The 18,655-nt window shown below is 61.8% G+C and overlaps 3 protein-coding genes across 4 annotated transcripts; 1 reads left to right on the top strand and 2 right to left on the bottom strand.

The window, feature by feature from the left end:
* Positions 1 to 1,586: 1,586 nt before the first annotated feature.
* ADIPOR1 (adiponectin receptor 1) lies at positions 1,587 to 8,461 on the bottom strand. Its single transcript, XM_040535575.1, has 8 exons — positions 8,423 to 8,461; positions 8,014 to 8,228; positions 7,304 to 7,420; positions 6,518 to 6,689; positions 5,574 to 5,760; positions 4,228 to 4,415; positions 2,766 to 2,959; positions 1,587 to 2,453 (listed from the first exon to the last, which is right to left on the bottom strand). The coding sequence occupies exons 2-8, from the start codon at positions 8,155 to 8,157 to the stop codon at positions 2,325 to 2,327; spliced, it is 1,131 nt and encodes a 376-aa protein (XP_040391509.1). The 5' UTR covers positions 8,158 to 8,228; positions 8,423 to 8,461; the 3' UTR covers positions 1,587 to 2,324.
* A 1,590-nt stretch (positions 8,462 to 10,051) lies between these two features.
* On the top strand, positions 10,052 to 12,836 carry LOC121059086 (tetraspanin-18-like). The gene is made up of 5 exons (XM_040535441.1): positions 10,052 to 10,183; positions 10,392 to 10,586; positions 11,113 to 11,589; positions 11,787 to 11,966; positions 12,789 to 12,836. The coding sequence occupies exons 1-5, from the start codon at positions 10,127 to 10,129 to the stop codon at positions 12,834 to 12,836; spliced, it is 957 nt and encodes a 318-aa protein (XP_040391375.1). The 5' UTR covers positions 10,052 to 10,126.
* Positions 12,837 to 13,788: 952 nt separating this feature from the next.
* Positions 13,789 to 18,158, bottom strand: UBE2T (ubiquitin conjugating enzyme E2 T). 2 transcript variants are annotated; one of them, XM_040536101.1, is made up of 7 exons: positions 18,084 to 18,158; positions 17,293 to 17,449; positions 16,880 to 16,949; positions 16,268 to 16,373; positions 15,894 to 15,992; positions 15,382 to 15,465; positions 13,789 to 14,076 (listed from the first exon to the last, which is right to left on the bottom strand). In XM_040536101.1, the coding sequence occupies exons 2-7, from the start codon at positions 17,399 to 17,401 to the stop codon at positions 13,954 to 13,956; spliced, it is 591 nt and encodes a 196-aa protein (XP_040392035.1). In that variant the 5' UTR covers positions 17,402 to 17,449; positions 18,084 to 18,158; the 3' UTR covers positions 13,789 to 13,953. The 2 variants fall into 2 exon arrangements, with proteins under 2 accessions (XP_040392035.1, XP_040392036.1); XM_040536102.1 differs by lacking the exon at positions 18,084 to 18,158 and adding an exon at positions 17,881 to 17,964.
* Positions 18,159 to 18,655: the final 497 nt, after the last annotated feature.

Raw genomic sequence — 18,655 nt, 5'->3', positions numbered from 1 at the left:
ATAAGGCTCCTATGTCCTGTCATCCTGTAGAAGGGACGTTTTTCGTGCCTGATCTCCCCACCCTGCCTGTCCCAGAACCGCTCCACAATAGAGGTGCCGTGCTGCTCTGGTACCTTGCTATTTGTATAGTTGCTGCTGGTGTGTTGTAACGTTCAGACACCTTAAGCACAACGGCCCTGTGTTTTTGAACGCTTGTCTTGCTTTGCCACTTACCTGGTTCCTCAGGTGAATCGTAAGGAGTTTGCTTGATTTGTGTCACTCAGCCAGAGTGCTCGCTGTTATTCCTGGCTGAGACCCCAGCCACAGAAGAGGGGGCAAGTCTCCGGCAGTTGAGGGAAAATTACAATCATCGTCAGCGCGGAGCCTCCCCTGGGTAGCCGAAGCTGTGTTAGTCACCAGACTTTTTCCTGTGCTCCCTCTAGGATTAGCGCACCGGGCGTTGTTCAGCTCCGCGTGCCTCCCAGCGGCCGGGCCAGCCTCTGCCCCGCGCCCTGGCTCCAAAGCTCGAGGGTTTCATCCTCTGCCCTGACTCGTGCGGTCGCACCGCCCTCCGGGCTGTGCTGGGCCAGGAGGGGCCGGGGCCGCTGCCCTCGCTGCTGCAGCACTGGCAGCCTGCACGGGGTTTGCTCGCGCTGCACGGGCACAGGAGGGAGGCCGCCGGGCGCTGCTGGGTGTCCCCTGCGCCCGTGGCACCACCGGCCTCTACTGGCTGCCGTCAGGGGCTGGGCACGTGGCATCTGCTGCTCGTGGACCGTAATTACGCAGCGGCCCGAACATCCTGGGTGGCCTCTCCCAGCAGCGTCTGGGAGCTGGTTCTGGCTGCGCTGGGCACCGGCGTGCGCGGGAGCTGCTGGAGGCCGAGCTGCGGCACGGGACCAGCTGCCCCCCGCTTTGGGGGGGCTCCTTCTGGGCCCTGCCTTTGCTGTTCCCAAAGCCAGGCCCCATCCAGACAGCCCCAAGCGGGGGCACCACACGCACCTACCCGCAGCAGCAGCCCCCCCCAGCTGCTGGGGCTGGTGGACGGCAGGAACAGGAGCCGCGGGTGGCACGGGGGCCCTGCGGGCACTCCTCCCTCACCCCGTGTGAGGTGACGGGCTTCAGCTGCTCGAGAAGAGCTTTTTTCAGCTCAGCTCTTCCCCTCTAATCCCCCGACTCGCACACTCCTGCCCAAGGGCAAGCCCCGAGTTGGGGCACTGTCCTTCACTCCCCGCACGCTAACCGGGTTGCGGCGTCTGTGCTGACCGGCCGAGAGCCCTTTGCCCTGCAGGGTGAGCTTACGGCTCGCCTCCTTCCCCCGGCGGGCCCACGGAGGGAGGGCAGCAGGTCCCGCTGCCCCGCAGTGCACCACGTGCCCAGGGAAGGGTTTCCTGCCCCCAGCACCCCACTTTCCTGTTTTCTTTCCGCCGGGGCTGTCCTGACTCACCGCAGGCAGGATCCCGCGGCGCGGGCGCTCCTGGCGCTTGGCCCTGGCTGCCGGTGAGGGGCCGCGCTCCTGGGGGGGGTGCTCCCCCCAGAAGCAGCCGACAGCCCCGAGCAGGTTCTTTGCTACAACCACCCCAAAAAAAAAACGAGACCGACACCGCTCGCACGACACTGAACTATTGACCTTTTTATTTCAATCAGCTACAGCAGCTCTACATTCCCCTAAAACACTGTCCTTCCTTCACTACCACAGACAGCGAGGGAGCCGAGTACACTGCGGTGGCAGCAAGTCTTTTTAAAGCTTAGTATTAAATATTAAATATTCTCTCATTTATGTTTACATTATTTTGTCAAGGAAAAAAAAAAAAAAAAAAAAAAGGACCATTAAAACTTAATTTACGTGAATCTGTGCCTGTGCCCTGGGCAGCAGCACTGGGGGCCGCAGAGCTGCCCCCAGGAAGGCAGCTCTGCTGCGAGGGGTAATCCAAAATCTCCGGCCCTGGGCCTGGTAGTGCGTGACGGCTCGCTCCGGCGGTGAGCTCGGGAAGGGGGTGCTCGGCTGTGCCGGGAGCAGGGCACCCGCGCCCTCTGCTTTCGGAAATCAGCGTGCCTGGAAAGGTCGGGTGGCCTCGGTGCTGCCAGAACACGGCCTGGAGGAGGCGAGGCCGGAACACCGCGGCGGGGGGGCTGCCAGGGCCGGCGCTGCCTCCCCCTCGGCCCCAACGAAGTGCACGGGGAAGGGGGTGAGGATTTGGTCGACAGAACTCTGCTAAAGAATGTTTCTTTTTTTTTTTTCTTTAAAAAAAAAAAAAAAACACAACCCAGTTTTGAGTCTTCCTTTGATTTTAGCAAAGACAGAGTTTAAAAAGCACTTAGGAAGCTTGTACTAAAACCAGGCGCTCTCAGAGGAGAGAGTCGTCTGTGCACCCCCCTTCGAGTCCGTAGCGAAACTCCTGCAGGTTCGACACCCCGTAGAAGTGGACGAAGGCTGCAGCCACCACGAGCACGTGGAAGATCTGATGCGACTGGAACTGCGGGGAGGCGAGAAAGCCCTTTGAGCCAGCCCGAAGGGGACAAAGCAGTGCCGGGAAGAACTCCTCCTCCTCCTCCTCCTCCTCCTCCGCAGTGCTCGGGCACCACCCCAGCACTGTCCCAGGCCGCGCTTTTCCCCCTCGCTGCTCACAGGCCGCGTTTTCTGCCCTGTACTTTAGCCTTGCCCTGCCTTCAGCAGCCGTCTAAGGGCCGGCTGCCAGCACGCACCGGGACACCCCCAGCCACGTTCTCGAGGATCCCCACCCTCGATCCCACTCCCCAGCTGCCCCCGAAGCCCCCGCTCCACTCACCCAGATGTCGAACTTGCCCGGGAAGAAGCGCTCAGGAATGCGGGCGGCGTAGAGCCCCGCGCCCGTGATGTACATCACGGCCATGAGGAAGAACCAGCCCATCTGGCCGACGGTGGTGGCCTTCACGAACCCTTCGGCGATGGTGAAGTGCATGGTGGGCACCACGCCGCTCAGCCCCAGCCCCAGGAAGACGCCTGCGGCGGAGGGGAGGCAAAAGGGAGGACACTGCTCACCCGTAACGCCGCCTCCCAGTCAAAACCAGTGCTGGCCCCCAGTGCCTGCCGGGCAGAGCTCGCCCTGCGGAGCCGGGGGGGGGCCCTTCCGGACAGAGCCGGCCCCCCCTGGGTCGCACCGCGGCCACAGGAGCGCGGGGAGCGTGGCCCCGCCAGCCCTTCCAGGAGCAACGCTGCCGGAGTCATTTATTCAGCGAGGCTGCTCAGGGCCCCGGGGGGAAGGTGCTAATTAGCAGCGCTGGAATTTTCAGATCTCACATCTCGTTAGTTCGGCAGAGAGCAAATGGCACCGCAGCAAGACACCCGTGGGGAGAGGCCGCGGCTTGCGCTGGCAGCAGGAGGGAGCTCCCCCGGCAGCGGGGACGTTTGGCTCAGCCAGCGCTCGTTTCGTGCTGGGGGGAGCAGCGCAGCCCTGTCCTGGAGCAGGCAGCAGCGATCCGTGCCACTGCGCGGACACCAGCGCTGCCGGGGGGTAACGGTGGGGCCGGCGCTCGCACCCTGTCCCCTTCTGAGGATCCCAGCACGCTGCGCTGACGGGGGCCGCGCGGCAGCGGCGCTGCTCAGCCCCCAGCTCGGCACCGTCCCTCCCTCGTCACGTAGCGGGGGCGCTGCTACCAGAGGCGCTTTGCTGCAGGACCCCCCGGGAAGAAAAGCACGGGCAGGGGCGTTCCTCCACGCTCACCGGTGCTCAACGAGGCCGCTTTAATCTGGAGGGATCGGTTTCAGAGGCTCAGAGGGGGCCTTGCCCTGGGGCCTCCAGGAAGGCAGGAGGTGCCAGCGCGCAGCTGGCAGGGGACGGGAGGGAATCTCTGCCTCTCTGGGTGAGCCGCAGCTCCACGTTGCCAAACCGCTTCCCGGAGAAGGCGGCTTCGCGCGGCACAGCCCCCGGAGTGCCCGGCCGCCACTTACGGGGCTATTTTTACAACGCCTGCTCCGAACCTCGGGCTCGCCGAGTGCCAGGAGGAGCTCGGACCGGCCAGCAGCCGGGCCCTGCTCAGTGGAGGCTCCAAATCTCCAGCGCAACAAGAGGCAGAGGGAGACCTCCCTGCTGCAGAGCGGGGCAGACTCCGGGGGAATTCATTCTGCAGATGCTCGGAGCTCCTCGGGGTACCCTGGAGCCCTGCCCTAGCACGGGGCCCGCAGCACAACACAACGGCTTCTGCCCAAAGCGCCTCCCCGGAGCTCCCTCCCGGGGCTGGGGGCTTGGGATGAGCACAGAGCGCTCCTACCTGCTCGTGTCTGCCGGTGCTTGGGGGTGGCAAACCGGTCCCACTGAGCCACGATGATGGCGGAGATGCCCAGGACGCAGACGATGGAGAGGTAGATGAGTCTTGGCTGCGGGGAGCAGTAGAACGAGTAATAGAGCCAGGGGACGAAGCTCCCCATGATCAGCAGTGCAATTCCTGAATAATCCAACCTGCAGCCGGGGAGCAACGAGAGACACACCGGTGAGCCCCAGAATCCGCCCCGCTCCCGCCTCCTCTTGGCACCCGGTGCCCCCCAGCCTCTGCCTGCGCCCAAACGGAGCCACCGCTGCCGGAGAGGCAGCCAAGGCCCCGGGGGTGAAACTGCGCCCAGACAGGAGACGTTCGAGTCTCATCAGCACAACGTGGGGCAGGAGGAAGGACCTGGGACTCCTGGGGATGCGAGCAGAGCCGGCAGGAGCGCAAAGGACGAACAGCGGCTCGCTGGATAGGCAGAAAGGGCCCGCAGACGCCGTGCACTCCAGCCACCGCGACAGGACGCAGCGGGCACGAGCTCCTGGGTGTATGGATTCCGCCGCTACCCTCCCCCGCAAAGTGCTTTCGATCTATCGACCCGAGAACCGTTCGATCGCCAAAGCGCCTCCGCGCGCGTTATCCCGGCAGCGCAGCAGCCGTGCGAGGGCCTTCCCCGCTACACGGGGACGTTTCTGCGCGGGGCGCTGCAGCACAGTTTGTCCTGGAGCCGCCAGCCCACGGGAGCTCTGGCGTTTGTGCGAAGGAGCTCGGCGAGAAAATGCCCAAGTAAACGCCCTCGATAGACCTGCGTGAGCGAGGCCTCGTTTGGGAGCCTTGCTGCTGCCCTCCCCGCGCCGTGAGGGCTGACGTGAGCTCAGCTCTAAGAGCAGCACCGATCTCAGAGGGAAGCCCTGGCTGCCGCCCAGCGTTTCCACTCTGCCGGGAACCGTGTTTGTTTTGCTTCTTTCAATTTGGTTTCGATCCAAATTGGACCCAACGGAAAGTTTCTGAAAACATGCAGTAAACCGAAAACCGCTGGGTCCCCACGGCTGCCCGGTGAGACCGGGACCCCTCACCTCGCTGCCCCGAGCGGCACAGAGGCGCAGGGTCCCCCGAGAGCCGCAGCCCCCAAGGTCCCTGTCCTCGCAGACCACAGTTCCCGAGGAGCTGCCAGATTGAAGGCGCTCAGGCCCAGGGCAGACCATCCAGGATCCGGCTCCTGAACCCCACACGCTGGATCCGGTGAACGCTCCCTTCCCCCAAAACCTTTCGGAGCGCGGCCCTTCCCAAGAGGAAGCGCTGGGAGAAGTGAAAACCTCCCGCGAGACCACACGACCCCACTCGCGCTGACTCACTTTGAAAAAGTCCGCGAGACCTTCTCGGAGTGACAGTAGACAGTGTGGAAAAGCCAGGAGAAGCTGAGGCACAGCACCGCACCGAGGAAGAACATCCCGAACACCACCTTCTCCTGGAGAGGAGCCATGAAATACATGTTGGGCCGCAGCATGGTCAGGATCCCCAAGCAGAGGAACAACACGAAACCTGCGGGAAACACCGAACGTCAGGCAGCAGCAGGGTGACCCGGAACACCCCACGCAGGGTCCCCACAAGGGACGCGGGGCAGGACCGGTCCCCTTCCCACACTCAGTCGGTTCTGGGGGTTCCTCCCTCGCAGACGCTGCGCCCTCTTTGTCCGGCAAAGAGCCGGGGGAATCGCGGGCCTGGCTGCGCTCGGCAAGGCAGAACCTGGACCCGTCCTGGGTTCCCGGGGAAAGGTTTTGGGGACGTTGTTCTGCCCAGGACGCGTTTCTCCGTCCCAGGAGCAGAGCAGCTCGCTTGCAGAGCTCAGGCAGAGCCGCCACGCAGCAGCGGCAGCCCAGACACAACCCGAAGGCCTCGGACCTCTGAGTCCCCGTGCAGGCCAGGCCCCTCCGCAGAGCACCTGGGCCCAGCCCCTCCCGCAGCCGGAGGCCACCCGATGCAGTCGTCGGCCCCCGGCGAGCACGGACGAAGCCACCACGCTCAGGCCGTGGCGCCGATGAAAGGGAGCGCCCCGTCCTCCCTTCGCCCTGAGCTCCAGGAAACCTCACAGCCTGCGTGCGCAGGACCGGGCAGGGGTAGGTGAGCCTAAACCGGAGGCCCCGGGCACGGAGAGAACGCGGAGCAAGCCCCAAGGCTCGCTGCGGCTGGCCTGCACGCCAGCGGGCCCCCCAAAGCCACCCCGTGGCGCAGGCGTTAGGGCCGAGCACGGCTCCAGCCCCGTGGAAGCTCCGCGCAGCCCCAGGGCTGCCCCAGTCACCCAGGAGGTGCGTCCAGATGTTGCCCGTCTCGGTGTGTATCCGGAAGATGCTCTTGAAGCAGGCTCGGAAGGACGGCATCGGGGGCCGGTGCCCGTGCAGGAGGTAATCGTTGTCCTTCAGCCAGTCGGGCAGCACGTCGTAGGGGATCACGCGCCAGCGCCCTTCCCACACCTGCAACACACCGACCTGCGCTGGTACCGACACGGCCCCGCGGGGCACCTTTGTCGCCTTTACTCACCCCGGGAGCTCGAGTCGCGTGCGGAACGAGCCAGCGAGCCTCCCCTGCAGCCAGGGCTGCCAAGGCCCCGCCACTCTCCCCCGGGAGAGGAAGCTGGGCCTTTGCGACACCCGGCACCCCGTGGGCTCCCTTCCGCCGCCCACATCCTGCAGCGCGCTCCCCGCGTCCCCCCGGGGGAGCTGGGGACGGTTCCCACCCCTGCTTTTAACGGTTCCCGCCCCTGCCTTTAACCCTTCGGCACCCCGAGGCGGGGGCTGCTCTCAGCAGCGGGGAATTCCCTTCCGTTCTGCTCAGGGAAAAGGGAGCCCGGCTGGCACAGAACCGTGCCGAGCTTCAGCCGTTTGCCGCCACTCGCCGAAACGCGGTGACCACGAGCACAGGCACTGCCCTGCCCGGGGCGGGGCGGAGGCATCCGGCAAAGCCAGCGACAGAATTTGTGATCCCGGTCCCAGCCGGAGACACCGGGGATGCTCCCGAGGTCGCTGCCGGTCCAACGGGGCTGGGGGCAGCCCCAGCCGCCCGCCAGGGTCCCCGGCGGCTCTCGTACCTTATACACGAACTCTTCCATCTTCTCCATGGCGTGGTGAGCCTGCAGGGGCAGAGTCAGCACACGAACCACCTCCTCCTCTTCCTCGCGGGCCGCCGGGCACGGCGGGTCCTCGGCCTAGGGGGAGGAACGCCGGGAGGGAACCGCTCCTGCCGCGGGCGCGCGGAGAGCAGCGAGTCCCTTCCGCAAGCACCCGGGGCTTCGTCCCCTCCCGAGGGGTCGGGCAGGACCCACCGGTCACCGCTGCTTTTACGCAACGCCGCCCTGCCTCGGCCGCCTCAGGCAGACTAATCCCCGCTTTATCCTTGCTTAAAGGCGGGATTACCGCCGGGGATTTTCATCCTCACAACCAAGAGCCCCTGGGCCCAGCCGGGTCGCCGAGCCCCGGAGCCGGGCGCCCACCGGGACACGCCGCCCGTCCCATCCCGTCCCGGTCCCGGTCCCTTCCGTCCCCCTTTCCCTCCGCATTTCGGGGCTGCGATTCCCAGCCCGAAGCGCCGCCGAACCAAAGGGCGAGGGCAGCTCCTGGGCGCCCCGGGGCACGGCCCGGGCAGCCTCCGGGTGACGAAGCTCCCCGCAGCCCCCCGCAGCCCCCCGCAGCGCCCCGCGCCCTCCGAGCCGCTCACGGGACGAGGGGCAAACGCCCCGGCGGGCCCGGGGCCGCCCCCGGTGGGCGCCCGGCGCGGCCCCCGCGGGGAAGGGCGGCTTACGCTGGGCGGGCCGGCGGCCCCCTGCTCCCCCTTCTCCTCCAGCAGCGGCCCCAGCTCGGCCAGCTCCAGGTGCGCTCTCTCCCGGCCGGCGGCGGCGGCCAGCCCCGTGCCCGGCCCGGCGGCGGCGGCTTTGCGGGACGCCATGGCGGCGGCGGCGGCGGCGGCGAAGCTCCTGGGGGCCGGTGCGGGTCCCTCGGCGTCCTCGTGCCGCCGCGCTGCGGAGGGAACGGAGCGGAGTCAACGGCGCCGGGCCGGGCCTGGCCGGGGCTGAGACCGGCGGCACCGGGGGGGGACCGGGGAGAACCGGGGAGGGGTCACGGGGGCTCCGGGACGGCTCCGGGACGGCTCCGGCCGCGCTCAGGGCCCGGACGCCGCCGGCCCCGCGGCGCCGCCCCCCGCCCGCACTCACCGGCCGCGACAGCCCGCGCAGGGCGGCGGCGGCGGCGGCACCGGAAGCGACGCTGAGGGACCGGGCCGCTTCCGGCAGCGACGCCCCGCCCCACCGGGGGGCCGCGCGGTTCCCGCGCTACGATTGGTTGAGACGGCTGTCCGTCTGCTTCCTGCCCCGCCCCGCCGGCTGCTGCGATTGGGCGAGGCGCCCAGCGGAGAGGGGGGCGCTCTAGCCCGGCGGCGCGTCTCGGCTGCCCCCTGCGGGAGGGGCGGGGGCGGTGCCGGCCCCGGGAGGCCTCGGGGCGGGGGGTGGGGGGGCGGCGATGTCCCCCTCAGGGCGACGCCGTTCGTGGGGGCACGGAGGCGTTGGGGCTAGAAGGGACCTGCAGGGTCGCCTGCTCCAGCCACCCCCCGTCACCAGTGTCACCCCCTGAACCCTGTCCCCAAGCACCGGGCCCGACCTCTCCTTGAGCACCCCCAGGGACGGGGACCCCACCACCTCCCCGGGCAACCCGTCCCAAGGCCTGACCGCTCTTCCCGAGCAGAAATGTCAGAAGTGTCAGAAATGTCTCCTCGGTGGCGTCAATTCCTTCCAAACGGTGTCACCGGAAAGGTGGCATCCTCCCCCGTCCCTCCCCAAGCCCTCTCAGGCCTCCTGGGGCCAGAAGGAATTGACAGAAAATTCATGGAATCATAGAATTCCACATTCAGGCATTCTGTATTTTTACCACTCCATAACTTTCTATATATTCTACCATTCCATAAACGCTGCCCCGTTACCACGGCGACGCAGCCCCGAGGGGTGCCCAGGCACAGGGACAGGCCCCGTCCGTGCTCCCGTGCTCCCTGTCCCTCTGTCCCTCCGTCCCCGGCCGCCCCAAGCACCAAAAGGCGTCGAGGGCTCCTCTGGCGGCTCGGCCCCAGCACTAATTGTCGCCGAGGTCGTCCCCTGGCTGTTGTGGCCGGCTCGTCTTTCCCCGCCGGCCAGGGACAGGTTTAATTATCCCCGCTAATGGCAGCCCGGGAGCGGAGACTCCCCTCGGCCCGCCGCCACGCCAGCGGCTCCTGTTCCCCATCAATTATTCACGGCTCCGCTCTGGGCAGGGGTTTCTCGGGGCTGCTCGGGGGGGATTTTCCAACCTTTCTGGTGTTAAGGAGCCGCCGCAGGTCCCGGAGCTGGTTGGAGGTGCCGGGGCCACCGCCGTCCCCGTGGGGTGAGTGGTGCTGGGTTTGGAGGGGACGCGGGGCGCGAACGTTTTGGGGGAGCAGGGGACAGCCCGAGGGAGCCTGCTGGGGGCTCTGGGGTGGGGTTTTTTGGGCTCCAGACCTCATCCACTGCAGCCCCATGGGGGCTCAAGGGCCCTCAGGCTCCCAGCAGCAGCTGGGGAAGGGCAAACCCTCTCCATGCGTAGGGCTGTTGCTGTCCCAGCTCCTTGCGGCACTTGGCTGCTGCTTGCCCCACGGGCAGAGCCATCCGTCGCTCCCCTGACCTGATCTGGAGGGTGTGGGGGGAAACTTGCCGGGAACAGGTTTCCTCTCCCAGCACTGGTCCCTCTCTGTCCCTTCTGTGGCCGTGTGCTGGACCACCCCGAGTCCCACTGCAACCGGCGTGCGGGACAGGTCGGGGCTGGCTGGGGCCAGGGCTCAGCTCCCCCCTCTGCAGGGACAAACGCTGCCGTCCTGCTGCCGTCTGCCTGCAGAACCCCGTCCCCTCGGCGTCCCCATGGGTGTCTTGAGCTGCGTGAAGTACCTGATGTTCATCTTCAACGTGCTGGTGTTTGTGAGTCCCCCCGGGCCCGGCGGGATGGAGAGGTGCAGGGGAGCCGGCCGGTCCCACCCGTGATGTGAGGCTGCGGTCACCGACAGGCTCCGGGGAGGGGTGGCACCGCTCCGAGGGATGGGACCCCAGCAGGGGTTGGAGCATCCTCAGTCCCCGTGAGGTGCCCGGGGCTGGTCGCCGTGCCCTGTGACCGCGGTGTGTCCCGCAGGCCGGGGGGACGTGCCTGGTGGGCGTCGGGGTCTGGGTGGCCGTGGACCCGGCTGGTTTCCAGGACATCGTGGCCGCCAAGCCTGTGCTGAGCGCGGGCGCCTACCTGCTGCTGGCCGTGGGCATCGCCCTCTCGCTGCTGGGCTTCCTGGGGTGCTGCGGGGCCCTGCGCCGGAGCCGGCTCCTGCTGCTGGTGGTGAGTGAGGGGAGAGGTGGGAAGAGCTGGGGGACGCAGGGCTGTGGGATGCGGGGTGTCCCCAAAGGAGCCACAAGACCCATCCTGGCCCTGTCAGCCCTCAACACACACCCCAATCCAGTTCCCACGTTGTGAGACTTTGAATTTAAAGGCCAGAGGATTTAATAAAGCACTGGGTGGGATCTTTTCTCGCTGAAGCCAGTGGCTTGTCCCACAGGGCCTTTCTGAGCCTCTTCCCTCAATGGCAAGAGCTAGAAACCCCTTTCTGAGCGCAGGCACGACAATTTCTTTGGCATCCCCAGACCCTGGCAGGCAGTGCTTGTTTTTAATGTTCTGCCTGACAGCTGCGGTGCTCAGAGATGTCGTGCCCGTCCCCGAGAACTGCATGCTTGTCTCCTGTATCCCCCCTGTCCCCCGATCCCAGGGATGTGCGCGGGCAGGGAGAGCTGCAGGGGAGGGAGGAGCGGGAGCGAGCTGCAGACGGACTCAGGCTGCCCTCTGACTCCTCTGTCCTGCTGCCTTCCAGTTCTTCGTCCTCGTCAGCCTCGTCTTTGTCACACAGCTGGTCGGGGCTGTGCTCTTCCTGGTGCACTGGAAACAGGTATTGTCCCTGCGCCCTGCCGCAGCGCCCAGCCGCTCTCCTCCCTCCATCATGCCACCGATCATGGCCCTGGGTCCCTCAGCAACCAACTGGGGACAGGGACGGTGCAGGGTCGTCCTCCTCACCCTCACCTTCATCACCAGCACGCTGAGCAAGCCTGAGCCCAGCTGGCCCTACCACACGGAGGGGCTGTGTCCCTCTGCCCCCGTGAGCTGGTGGCACTGGGTGGTTGATGGCGGGTGTGCGGTGACTCCGTGCCTGGGACTGGTCCTGGGATGCTCACGGGTGGCGCTGACCCCACAGATCCGGCCAGAGCTCTTCCTGTCTGAGCTGCAGAGGAACTACCGCGGGGATGAGGACGCCGAGGTCTTCTCTGTGGCCTGGAACACCCTCATGGTCATGGTGAGTGGGGAAGCTCCTGCTGGGACGTGGAGCACCCATGGGCCCCGCTCAGGGTGACTGTGACCACAGGGGGAGTTCTCATGGACCCCAGTCAGACTGCAGGCGGCACGCTGAGCTGTTCCCCTCCCTCTATTGCTTCCCCAAGCAAAGTCCCTGCATTTTGACAGCACGTTGATGGTGTTTCCTTTCCATTTCAGTTCTCCTGTTGTGGCGTTTTAGGGCCTGAAGACTTTGGGAATGGCTCCCGGTTCCAGGAGCTGCATCCGGGGACGCCCTGGCCGCAGGCGTGCTGTGCCCGGGACGGGCTCCTGCAGGCAGGCGAGCTGCTGGGCTGGGAGCAGTGCCGGGAGAGGAGCCCTGGCTACATCCACGAGCAGGTAGGGCTGCACGGGCACCCGCCCTGCGCTGCCAGGCCCTGCCACATCCCTGCTGTGTCCCCAGCACGTCTCAGGCTCTTGCCTATGGGGAACAGCACCCTCTGCCCCAAGCACTGAAGTGGGGACAGGACCCGAGGCACTGCTGTACCGTGGTTCTGCACAGTGGTACCCCCCCAAACCCACTGCTCACCCTGCCCCACCACGGTGCCCCCGACCCGTCCCAACCTCCCCAGCCCTCGGTCTTCCTTTGAGCTCCCTGCAGTGAAGCCCGAGGGATGCCTCCAACATCTCCCCTCCCGCCCAGGGCTGCTTCCCCACCTTCGGCAGGACCTTGCAGAATTACATCTCCGTCCCCGGGACGTGCAGCTTGGCCGTGCTGGGCATCGAGGTACGGCGCAGGGGCTGGGGGGCACAAGGCAGGCAGCAGGTCACCCCGCACGGGTGCTCTTTTTGCCAGGAGGGAAGGGGATGGGGCTTTGTGTGATGAGACCACAGGCAGGCTCAGGCTGCCCCCCCGGCCTCTGGTTGTCACGATCACACCCAGAAAGGTGCACACAGGAGCGTAAAGCCAACCTCCCACCCGCTGCGGATGAGATGGGTTGAGGGAGCGAGGTTTATTTTGCTCCTGCAGGCCCAGGAGAGGAGGAGCGCTGCTCAGCATTCCTCCGTGCAGCACGGGGCAGCCCCTGGTGGGTCACAGCCACCCTGGTGCCTGGCTGGACCAGGAGCAGGACACCGAACTCTTTAGTGTCCAGGCGCTCAGATTCCACCCAGGTGCTGCTGCGGCAGGGAGTTAACCTGCTCTGTCTCCTTTCGTTTCAGATCTTTGCCATGTTCTTTGCCTTTTGCCTTTACTACAACTTCGACTGAGCAGGCCACTGGGAGCAGCGCTCCTGGCCACTGCCAGTGCAGCAGAGATGAGCCGAGGGCTTTGGAAACAGCAGCAGGCAAGGATGCTCCATTTTCTTGCATATCACAGCCCAGCTCTATAGTTCAGGAGCTTTGCTGAGTCCTGTGTCTGCTCCAGGGGGCAAATAAGAATGACCTGGCTCACTTGTCCTGGAGCAGGGACAGGACACGGGTCAAATTCTTTACCCCCAAACATGCAGAGCAGGAGCCTGAGCTTCGGACTTGGTCACGCTGCAATCTGCCAGTAAAATAGCTGTGATGACGTGGGGTCCTGCCCCCAACATCTTCTGATCTGCTGTACCACCAAAAATTACTATGTGGGTCAGGACAGCACAGTCCTCCTTCCTCTCAACGCTCGCAGCCTCACTGCCCTGTCCCACACACGCCTTTCTTCCACATCCTGCCCCCTCCCACACCTCTGAGTCCCCTTTTGGATTTTCTCCATCCTCAGCACTCAGCTGGTGCTTTTCGCCATCCAGCCCCCGGAGACACAACAGCACCTAGACTCGTTCCACAACCCAGCTCGTGTTAAATGGTGTAAACTGCAACTGGAACGTCGCATGCTGCTCTAAAGAGACAGAGTTTTAAGACGTAGAAGTTTAGAACTTAAATTACTGAGGTATCCTTTAGTAACCTTTATTTTACAAGGCAAATGAAACCTTCACTAGAGAAGGATTTCCACAGTTTAACACTGCAAACTAGTTCTAGTGTGTCTGTTGCTCAGCTTTTGTTCACCGTACATTTTGAGGCAAGGACAGCGAAACAGAAACAGTCTTTAGTGCTGTTTGCATTCGTTTGAGAGAAAGCTGGTAGTCGGAAGCAGCACTGGTACTTCCAATTGTCATTTTCTTCGGAATACCCTGAAACCCCCAAACAAAATGTAAGCCTCAGGGAAAAAAAAAAAAGTAAATAAAAGCTTTATATTTTATTTATAAAATAGAACTTCTGACAGAAAAGCACCTAGGAAATAGAAAAACAAAGCCTGCTACTATTAATATTAAAATATTTAGCTATACCTGTGTAAAGAAAAAAAGACAGCGAAAACAAAATTGACAGCCACACCAGAAACAAAAATCACTTAAGACTCCAGGCGAGATTTCTTCTCCTTCTTGGTGATATTACTCCCTTTTCTTTTCAGCATGATAGATTCACTGGTGGTACTTGTTTCACTCTGGTTTTTCTCTTCTAAAGCCTTGGAAGCCTGCGATTACACAAGAAATAAAAGTAACAGCTGTGAATAATTCAGTTGTATAAGCTATTAGCGCTGTTGTGTGTTCCCAGCCCTGTGTGTGCGTAAACACGTACGCAACTTGGAACACCCTGCCCTCCGAGTACATCAGAACTGACTGTGCTCCCTGCTTTTATACACTGACCCTCAGCTGTCCTGTTCCCGTTGCTGGAAACTGTGTGAAGAGGGGAGTGACAGGAGAACAGAATAACGACTGTACCCAGAAGTGCCACACACACGCGTAAGCGTGCATGAGCTCTCCATGGAGCCAGGTAAGGGAGATGGCCCAAAACAGAACTGATTTTTGGAACAGGTTTAATCTGCTTAAATGCAATTTCTTTTTACGCATCTCATCTGTGAGATAGGTCAGGGTGCAGACCAGAGGCAGGAAGACAGGAAATGCGATGGCAGAAAAATGCTCCACCAGGGGTTTGGGAGACCAGTCAGTGCCAGAGAACGCGTGCAGAAGATGGACAACAGGCTTAGCTGAGCATAAAGCACAACCATGGCAGAACGTGGAGTTTGGTAGGAACAGAGCTGAGGCAGAAACGGGGCAGCAGAATCCCAGATTATTATTTTTTTTTAATCAGTCTTACTCATCCTTCATACTTCTTGAGAAACAATGCAATTATTTGTGACCGAACACATCATTGACTTTGGAGGAGTGATAGTTTTTCCTCCACACAACCGGTCCGCCTTTAAGTTGTGGTCATGCAAACACCTGTCAGAGGACTGGGTTCTCCCAGGGAGACAGAAACCCCAGCTGGCAGGTCTGGGGAACAGAAACACCGCTTCACCTCTCAGTGGCCAAAGGCAGCAGCTCCACCTGCTGTGCTTACAGGTGCTGCACCTCAGCTACTCTCAGCTTGTTGGGAACATCACACAGAAAAAGAGAGTGCTGCCTTTGGTTACTCAAACTTCCTGAAAGACTAATGCAAAGAAGACATTGTACAAATGCCACCCTTCTCTAATCAATGGCTGCACCAGTCATAAGCAAGGATCCCTCCCAGCAGAGAGCAAGGGGTAGAAGTGAGACTCCACCTTCCTGCTCCATCATCCACAGACTTCAGGGCTGATATTTTCACTAACTACAGCAGATATTACAAAGTGAATCTAATAAAGAAATTATAATTAGACTTCCAAGACAGAAAAAAAGGGGAGGAAAGAAAGCAAGCTACCAAGGACAGCCTTGCCAAGTAATCGTGAAAGGCAAATTGAGACAAGGACTGTTCACAAAAACCAAGCTACACAACTGAAAGAAGAGAGCACATTTCTTACCCTCTTTTGCTGGCTTGCATATTTCTCAGTCCACTCCTTGGCATTTATCAAGAACAGTTGCTTATTGTACTTGTACTCTGAGGACTAAATGTAATGAGAAAGACAGATTTGATTTAATATTAACACTGAGAAGCTGAGACTAAACACTAGGGGTTTGTTAACTCCTCTAGGAGTCCTGGCGTTAGGACTCCTCAAACCAGACCCAACCTGCTACAAGCATGTGGCATAAAGCATAAACTCATTTTGCTTGAAGAACACACACTGCTGTTTGTACGGGGAAGCCTGAAGACAAGACCTTCTCCATCTCTTTTCCACTGCTGCCAAAAAGCCCGTACAGCACGCCCCAGCTGCTCCAGAGAAACACCGCCATGCCCCAGGCCTGATCCCCAGCTGTACTGCTCTGTAATCCCCCAGCGCGTTAGTCCTGAGCGAGTGAAGTGGAAGCACAGCCTGAATCTAATGCTCTGTTCCACCCCAGCCTGTGCCCGCGGCCACAAGAGGAGCTCACGTACTATGTCTGCCATGAGAGGGTCGTCAGGGTTGGGCTCCGCCATCAGCAGCTGTATGGAGGTGAGCAGCGTGGAGATGTTCAGGGAAGGCCTCCATGCGCCCTGCGAGGGAAGAGGGTGAGGGAAGCAGTTAAAGAAACCTACACGCAGGCAGCCTAGAAAAAGCTCAGGACTTAGAGCGTTCAGATCCACATGGAAAACACCCGACGTTCTAGTCTCTAACCAAAGGAGAGGCCACACAAAAACTCTACTGCTGTGCTCCTGTGTAAATAAGTCAGCAGCAAACAGACATTCAATAAGGCTTTTACAAGAAAAAGATAAGGAGTTCATTATTCTCCTCAGGCTCACTTACCCATGCCCAAGCAGTGCTACCTTACCTTTGGTGGTAACTTAAGAACGTCCAGGCAAATCCTTCCAGCAGAGTCAATGTTAGGATGATAGATAGGGGTCAGAAAGCGAATCTTTGGGGGCTCAAATGGGTATCTTTAAGAGATAAGCGTTAAGAAACAAAAAGTTACTTTTATATTTGTTCTCCGGTTGCTTCATCACCCAGGAAATGCCATTATTTCCTCCTCCCAGGCATTTACTAAGTGAAGTTCTTTCCCAACAACTTTTGGGGCAAGCAGTGCCCTGCCTTTGATGCTTTCAGCTGTGTTTGATTAGCACTTCCCTGCACAGCTTTCCACAAAGAATCAAACATGTTAGGAAGCTTTCTGCTCAGAATGAGCTACTTTCCAGAAAGCTTTGAGACAAACATAGAAATCCTGTTAAAGTGCTTTTAGGTTGTTTAACACACATCTCAGGATGTCCTGTATGAAATAAGTCATTCAGCCAGCAGAAATAACAATTACATTCCATAAGTGAAGGGTTTGTTTAAAGATAATCAACAACATTCTTCATGAGGAGGCTGAAGGACAGACCTTCTATCAAACCTACCGGTTAAATTATATCAGAAATGCCTCACCAGCTAGAGGTCATTGCTCACTTACCTTTCAGGAACAACTATCTCCAGGTTGAATATTCCTTTCTCATATGGTGTGTCTGCAGCTCCTAAAATTTCTTTAAAAAAAAGAATATTGAAACATAAGCATTACATTCAAAACCACTTGAATTTATCCAACAATCTCCACATATCACCCACAGTTGTATAACTCTAGCACCGCTCAAATCCATGAATTAAAAGCTGCCACGTTACTCGAGACCTGTTCCACCCCCGTTCCATCCAAACAGCTGCCAGACCCAACAAGCAAGAGATATAAGCTAAAGGAACACCAGAAGAAGAACCTAAGCTTTTTTCCTGGAATTCCACAGGTACATACGTGCCACCCAGTGAATCCAAACCTAGCAGCAAATTCTAACGCATCCCTCACTTAACGAGCAGCCCCAGCAGAGGGGTACGTACGTGCCCGGAGATCGTCCAGGCGGCTCCCGCTTTGCCAGCAGGTGATGCCAGGAGGGGGCTCCGTGCTCAGGAGGGAAAGTTCCCTCTTCAGCCGCGATGCTCGTTGCATTGCGCTGAAATCCCGAGAGAGTGAATTTTATTGCTGCCAAAGCCGGTCCTTCAGGAAGAGAATCACGGAATCGTTAGGGTCGGAAGAGACCTCCAGGATCACCTGGTCCAACCACCCCCTGCCACCAGCACCCCCTGAACCCTGTCCCCAAGCACCGGGCCCGACCTCTCCTCGAGCACCCCCAGGGACGGGGACTCCACCACCTCCCCGGGCAACCCGTCCCAACGCCTGACCGCTCTTTCTGAGCAGAAATGTCTCCTCATTTCCCACCCGAACCTCCCCCGGCCCAACTCGAGGCCGTTCCCTCAGGCCCTATCACAGTTACCTGCGAGAAGAGGCCGACCCCCAGCTCCCCACACCTTCCCCTCAGGTGGCTGCAGAGGGCAGCGAGCTCTGCCCCGAGCCTCCTCTTCCCCACACCGAACACCCCCAGGAGCCCCCCGGCCCGGCTCCGGGCCGCCCCCACGTTAATTGCTTACCCCTAAATTAACCGCGTGCCCCCCACGTTAACCGTTTGCCCCCCAAACTGCCCGCCTGCCCCCCCCAAGCTAACGGCTCCCCCCCCTCAGCCCCTCAGCCCCTCTGCCCCCTCCCAGCCTCCTCTCGCAGCCCCTCAGAGCCCCCTCCCCTAACCGAGGCCCGCCGGGACCCCCCCAAATCGCCGCCCCCCCCCCCCGCTCGCCTCAGCGGGAAGCAGCGCGCGGCGCGGGGGGAGGGGGGCGGAGGCGGGGGGCGGGACATCCCCCGTCGCCTAGCAACGCGGGGAGACGCTGCCGGGAGGCCCCGCCCCTCGGGCCGAACCGCGGGCGCTGACTGGGCGCCGCCTAGCCGCGCCCCCTCCGTTCGAATTCGAAGGGGAGGAGCGCTGCGATTGGAGGAGCCCCGCGGGCGGGAGCTCAAGCCACGCCTCTAGGGGGCGGGGAAACGCTCGACGTGGGCGTGGCTCGGGGACGCCCCGCCCAGTGGCTCTTTAATTGGGGGCCGGGGTCCTAGTGCCCACCTCCTTCGCCCCCCGCCCAGTGCGGTGTCCCCGCTCCGCTCCCCGGCAGCAACCGGAGCGGGGCAACCCCGGCCTCAGCCCCGGCCGTGCCCCCAGTCCCCGTGTCCGGTCTCCTGCCCCCCCCCCGCTGCTGGGCGTTGCATAACCGGCCCCGTGGCCTTGGCTTTGGCACCGGCGGCTGGGGACCCGCTGCGCGACCACCGGGCAAAGGGGGCACCGGGTCGGGCCGGCCCCGCAACGCCCGGGGGCGCTGG

The sequence above is a fragment of the Cygnus olor genome, chromosome 24 (assembly GCF_009769625.2).
Source record: "Cygnus olor isolate bCygOlo1 chromosome 24, bCygOlo1.pri.v2, whole genome shotgun sequence".
In the NCBI taxonomy this organism is placed as follows: domain Eukaryota; kingdom Metazoa; phylum Chordata; class Aves; order Anseriformes; family Anatidae; genus Cygnus; species Cygnus olor.
This window is presented reverse-complemented; position numbering and strand designations above follow the sequence as displayed.

Excerpts from the sequence above, each read along its gene's own strand:
- UBE2T (XM_040536101.1), bottom strand. The coding sequence starts at position 17,401 with ATGCAACGAGCATCGCGGCTGAAGAGGGAACTTTCCCTCCTGAGCACG. Across the intron at positions 16,950-17,292 it reads CCTGGACGATCTCCGGGCAC|AAATTTTAGGAGCTGCAGAC; the intron begins GTACGTACCCCT and ends TTTTTTTTAAAG. Across the intron at positions 16,374-16,879 it reads GAGATAGTTGTTCCTGAAAG|ATACCCATTTGAGCCCCCAA; the intron begins GTAAGTGAGCAA and ends TATCTCTTAAAG.
- LOC121059086 (XM_040535441.1), top strand. The coding sequence starts at position 10,127 with ATGGGTGTCTTGAGCTGCGTGAAGTACCTGATGTTCATCTTCAACGTG. Across the intron at positions 10,587-11,112 it reads GCCGGCTCCTGCTGCTGGTG|TTCTTCGTCCTCGTCAGCCT; the intron begins GTGAGTGAGGGG and ends GCTGCCTTCCAG. Across the intron at positions 11,967-12,788 it reads CTGGCTACATCCACGAGCAG|ATCTTTGCCATGTTCTTTGC; the intron begins GTAGGGCTGCAC and ends CTTTCGTTTCAG.
- ADIPOR1 (XM_040535575.1), bottom strand. The coding sequence starts at position 8,157 with ATGGCGTCCCGCAAAGCCGCCGCCGCCGGGCCGGGCACGGGGCTGGCC. Across the intron at positions 5,761-6,517 it reads CATCTGGACGCACCTCCTGG|GTTTCGTGTTGTTCCTCTGC; the intron begins GTGACTGGGGCA and ends TGTTTCCCGCAG. Across the intron at positions 2,454-2,765 it reads CGGGCAAGTTCGACATCTGG|TTCCAGTCGCATCAGATCTT; the intron begins GTGAGTGGAGCG and ends GCCTCCCCGCAG.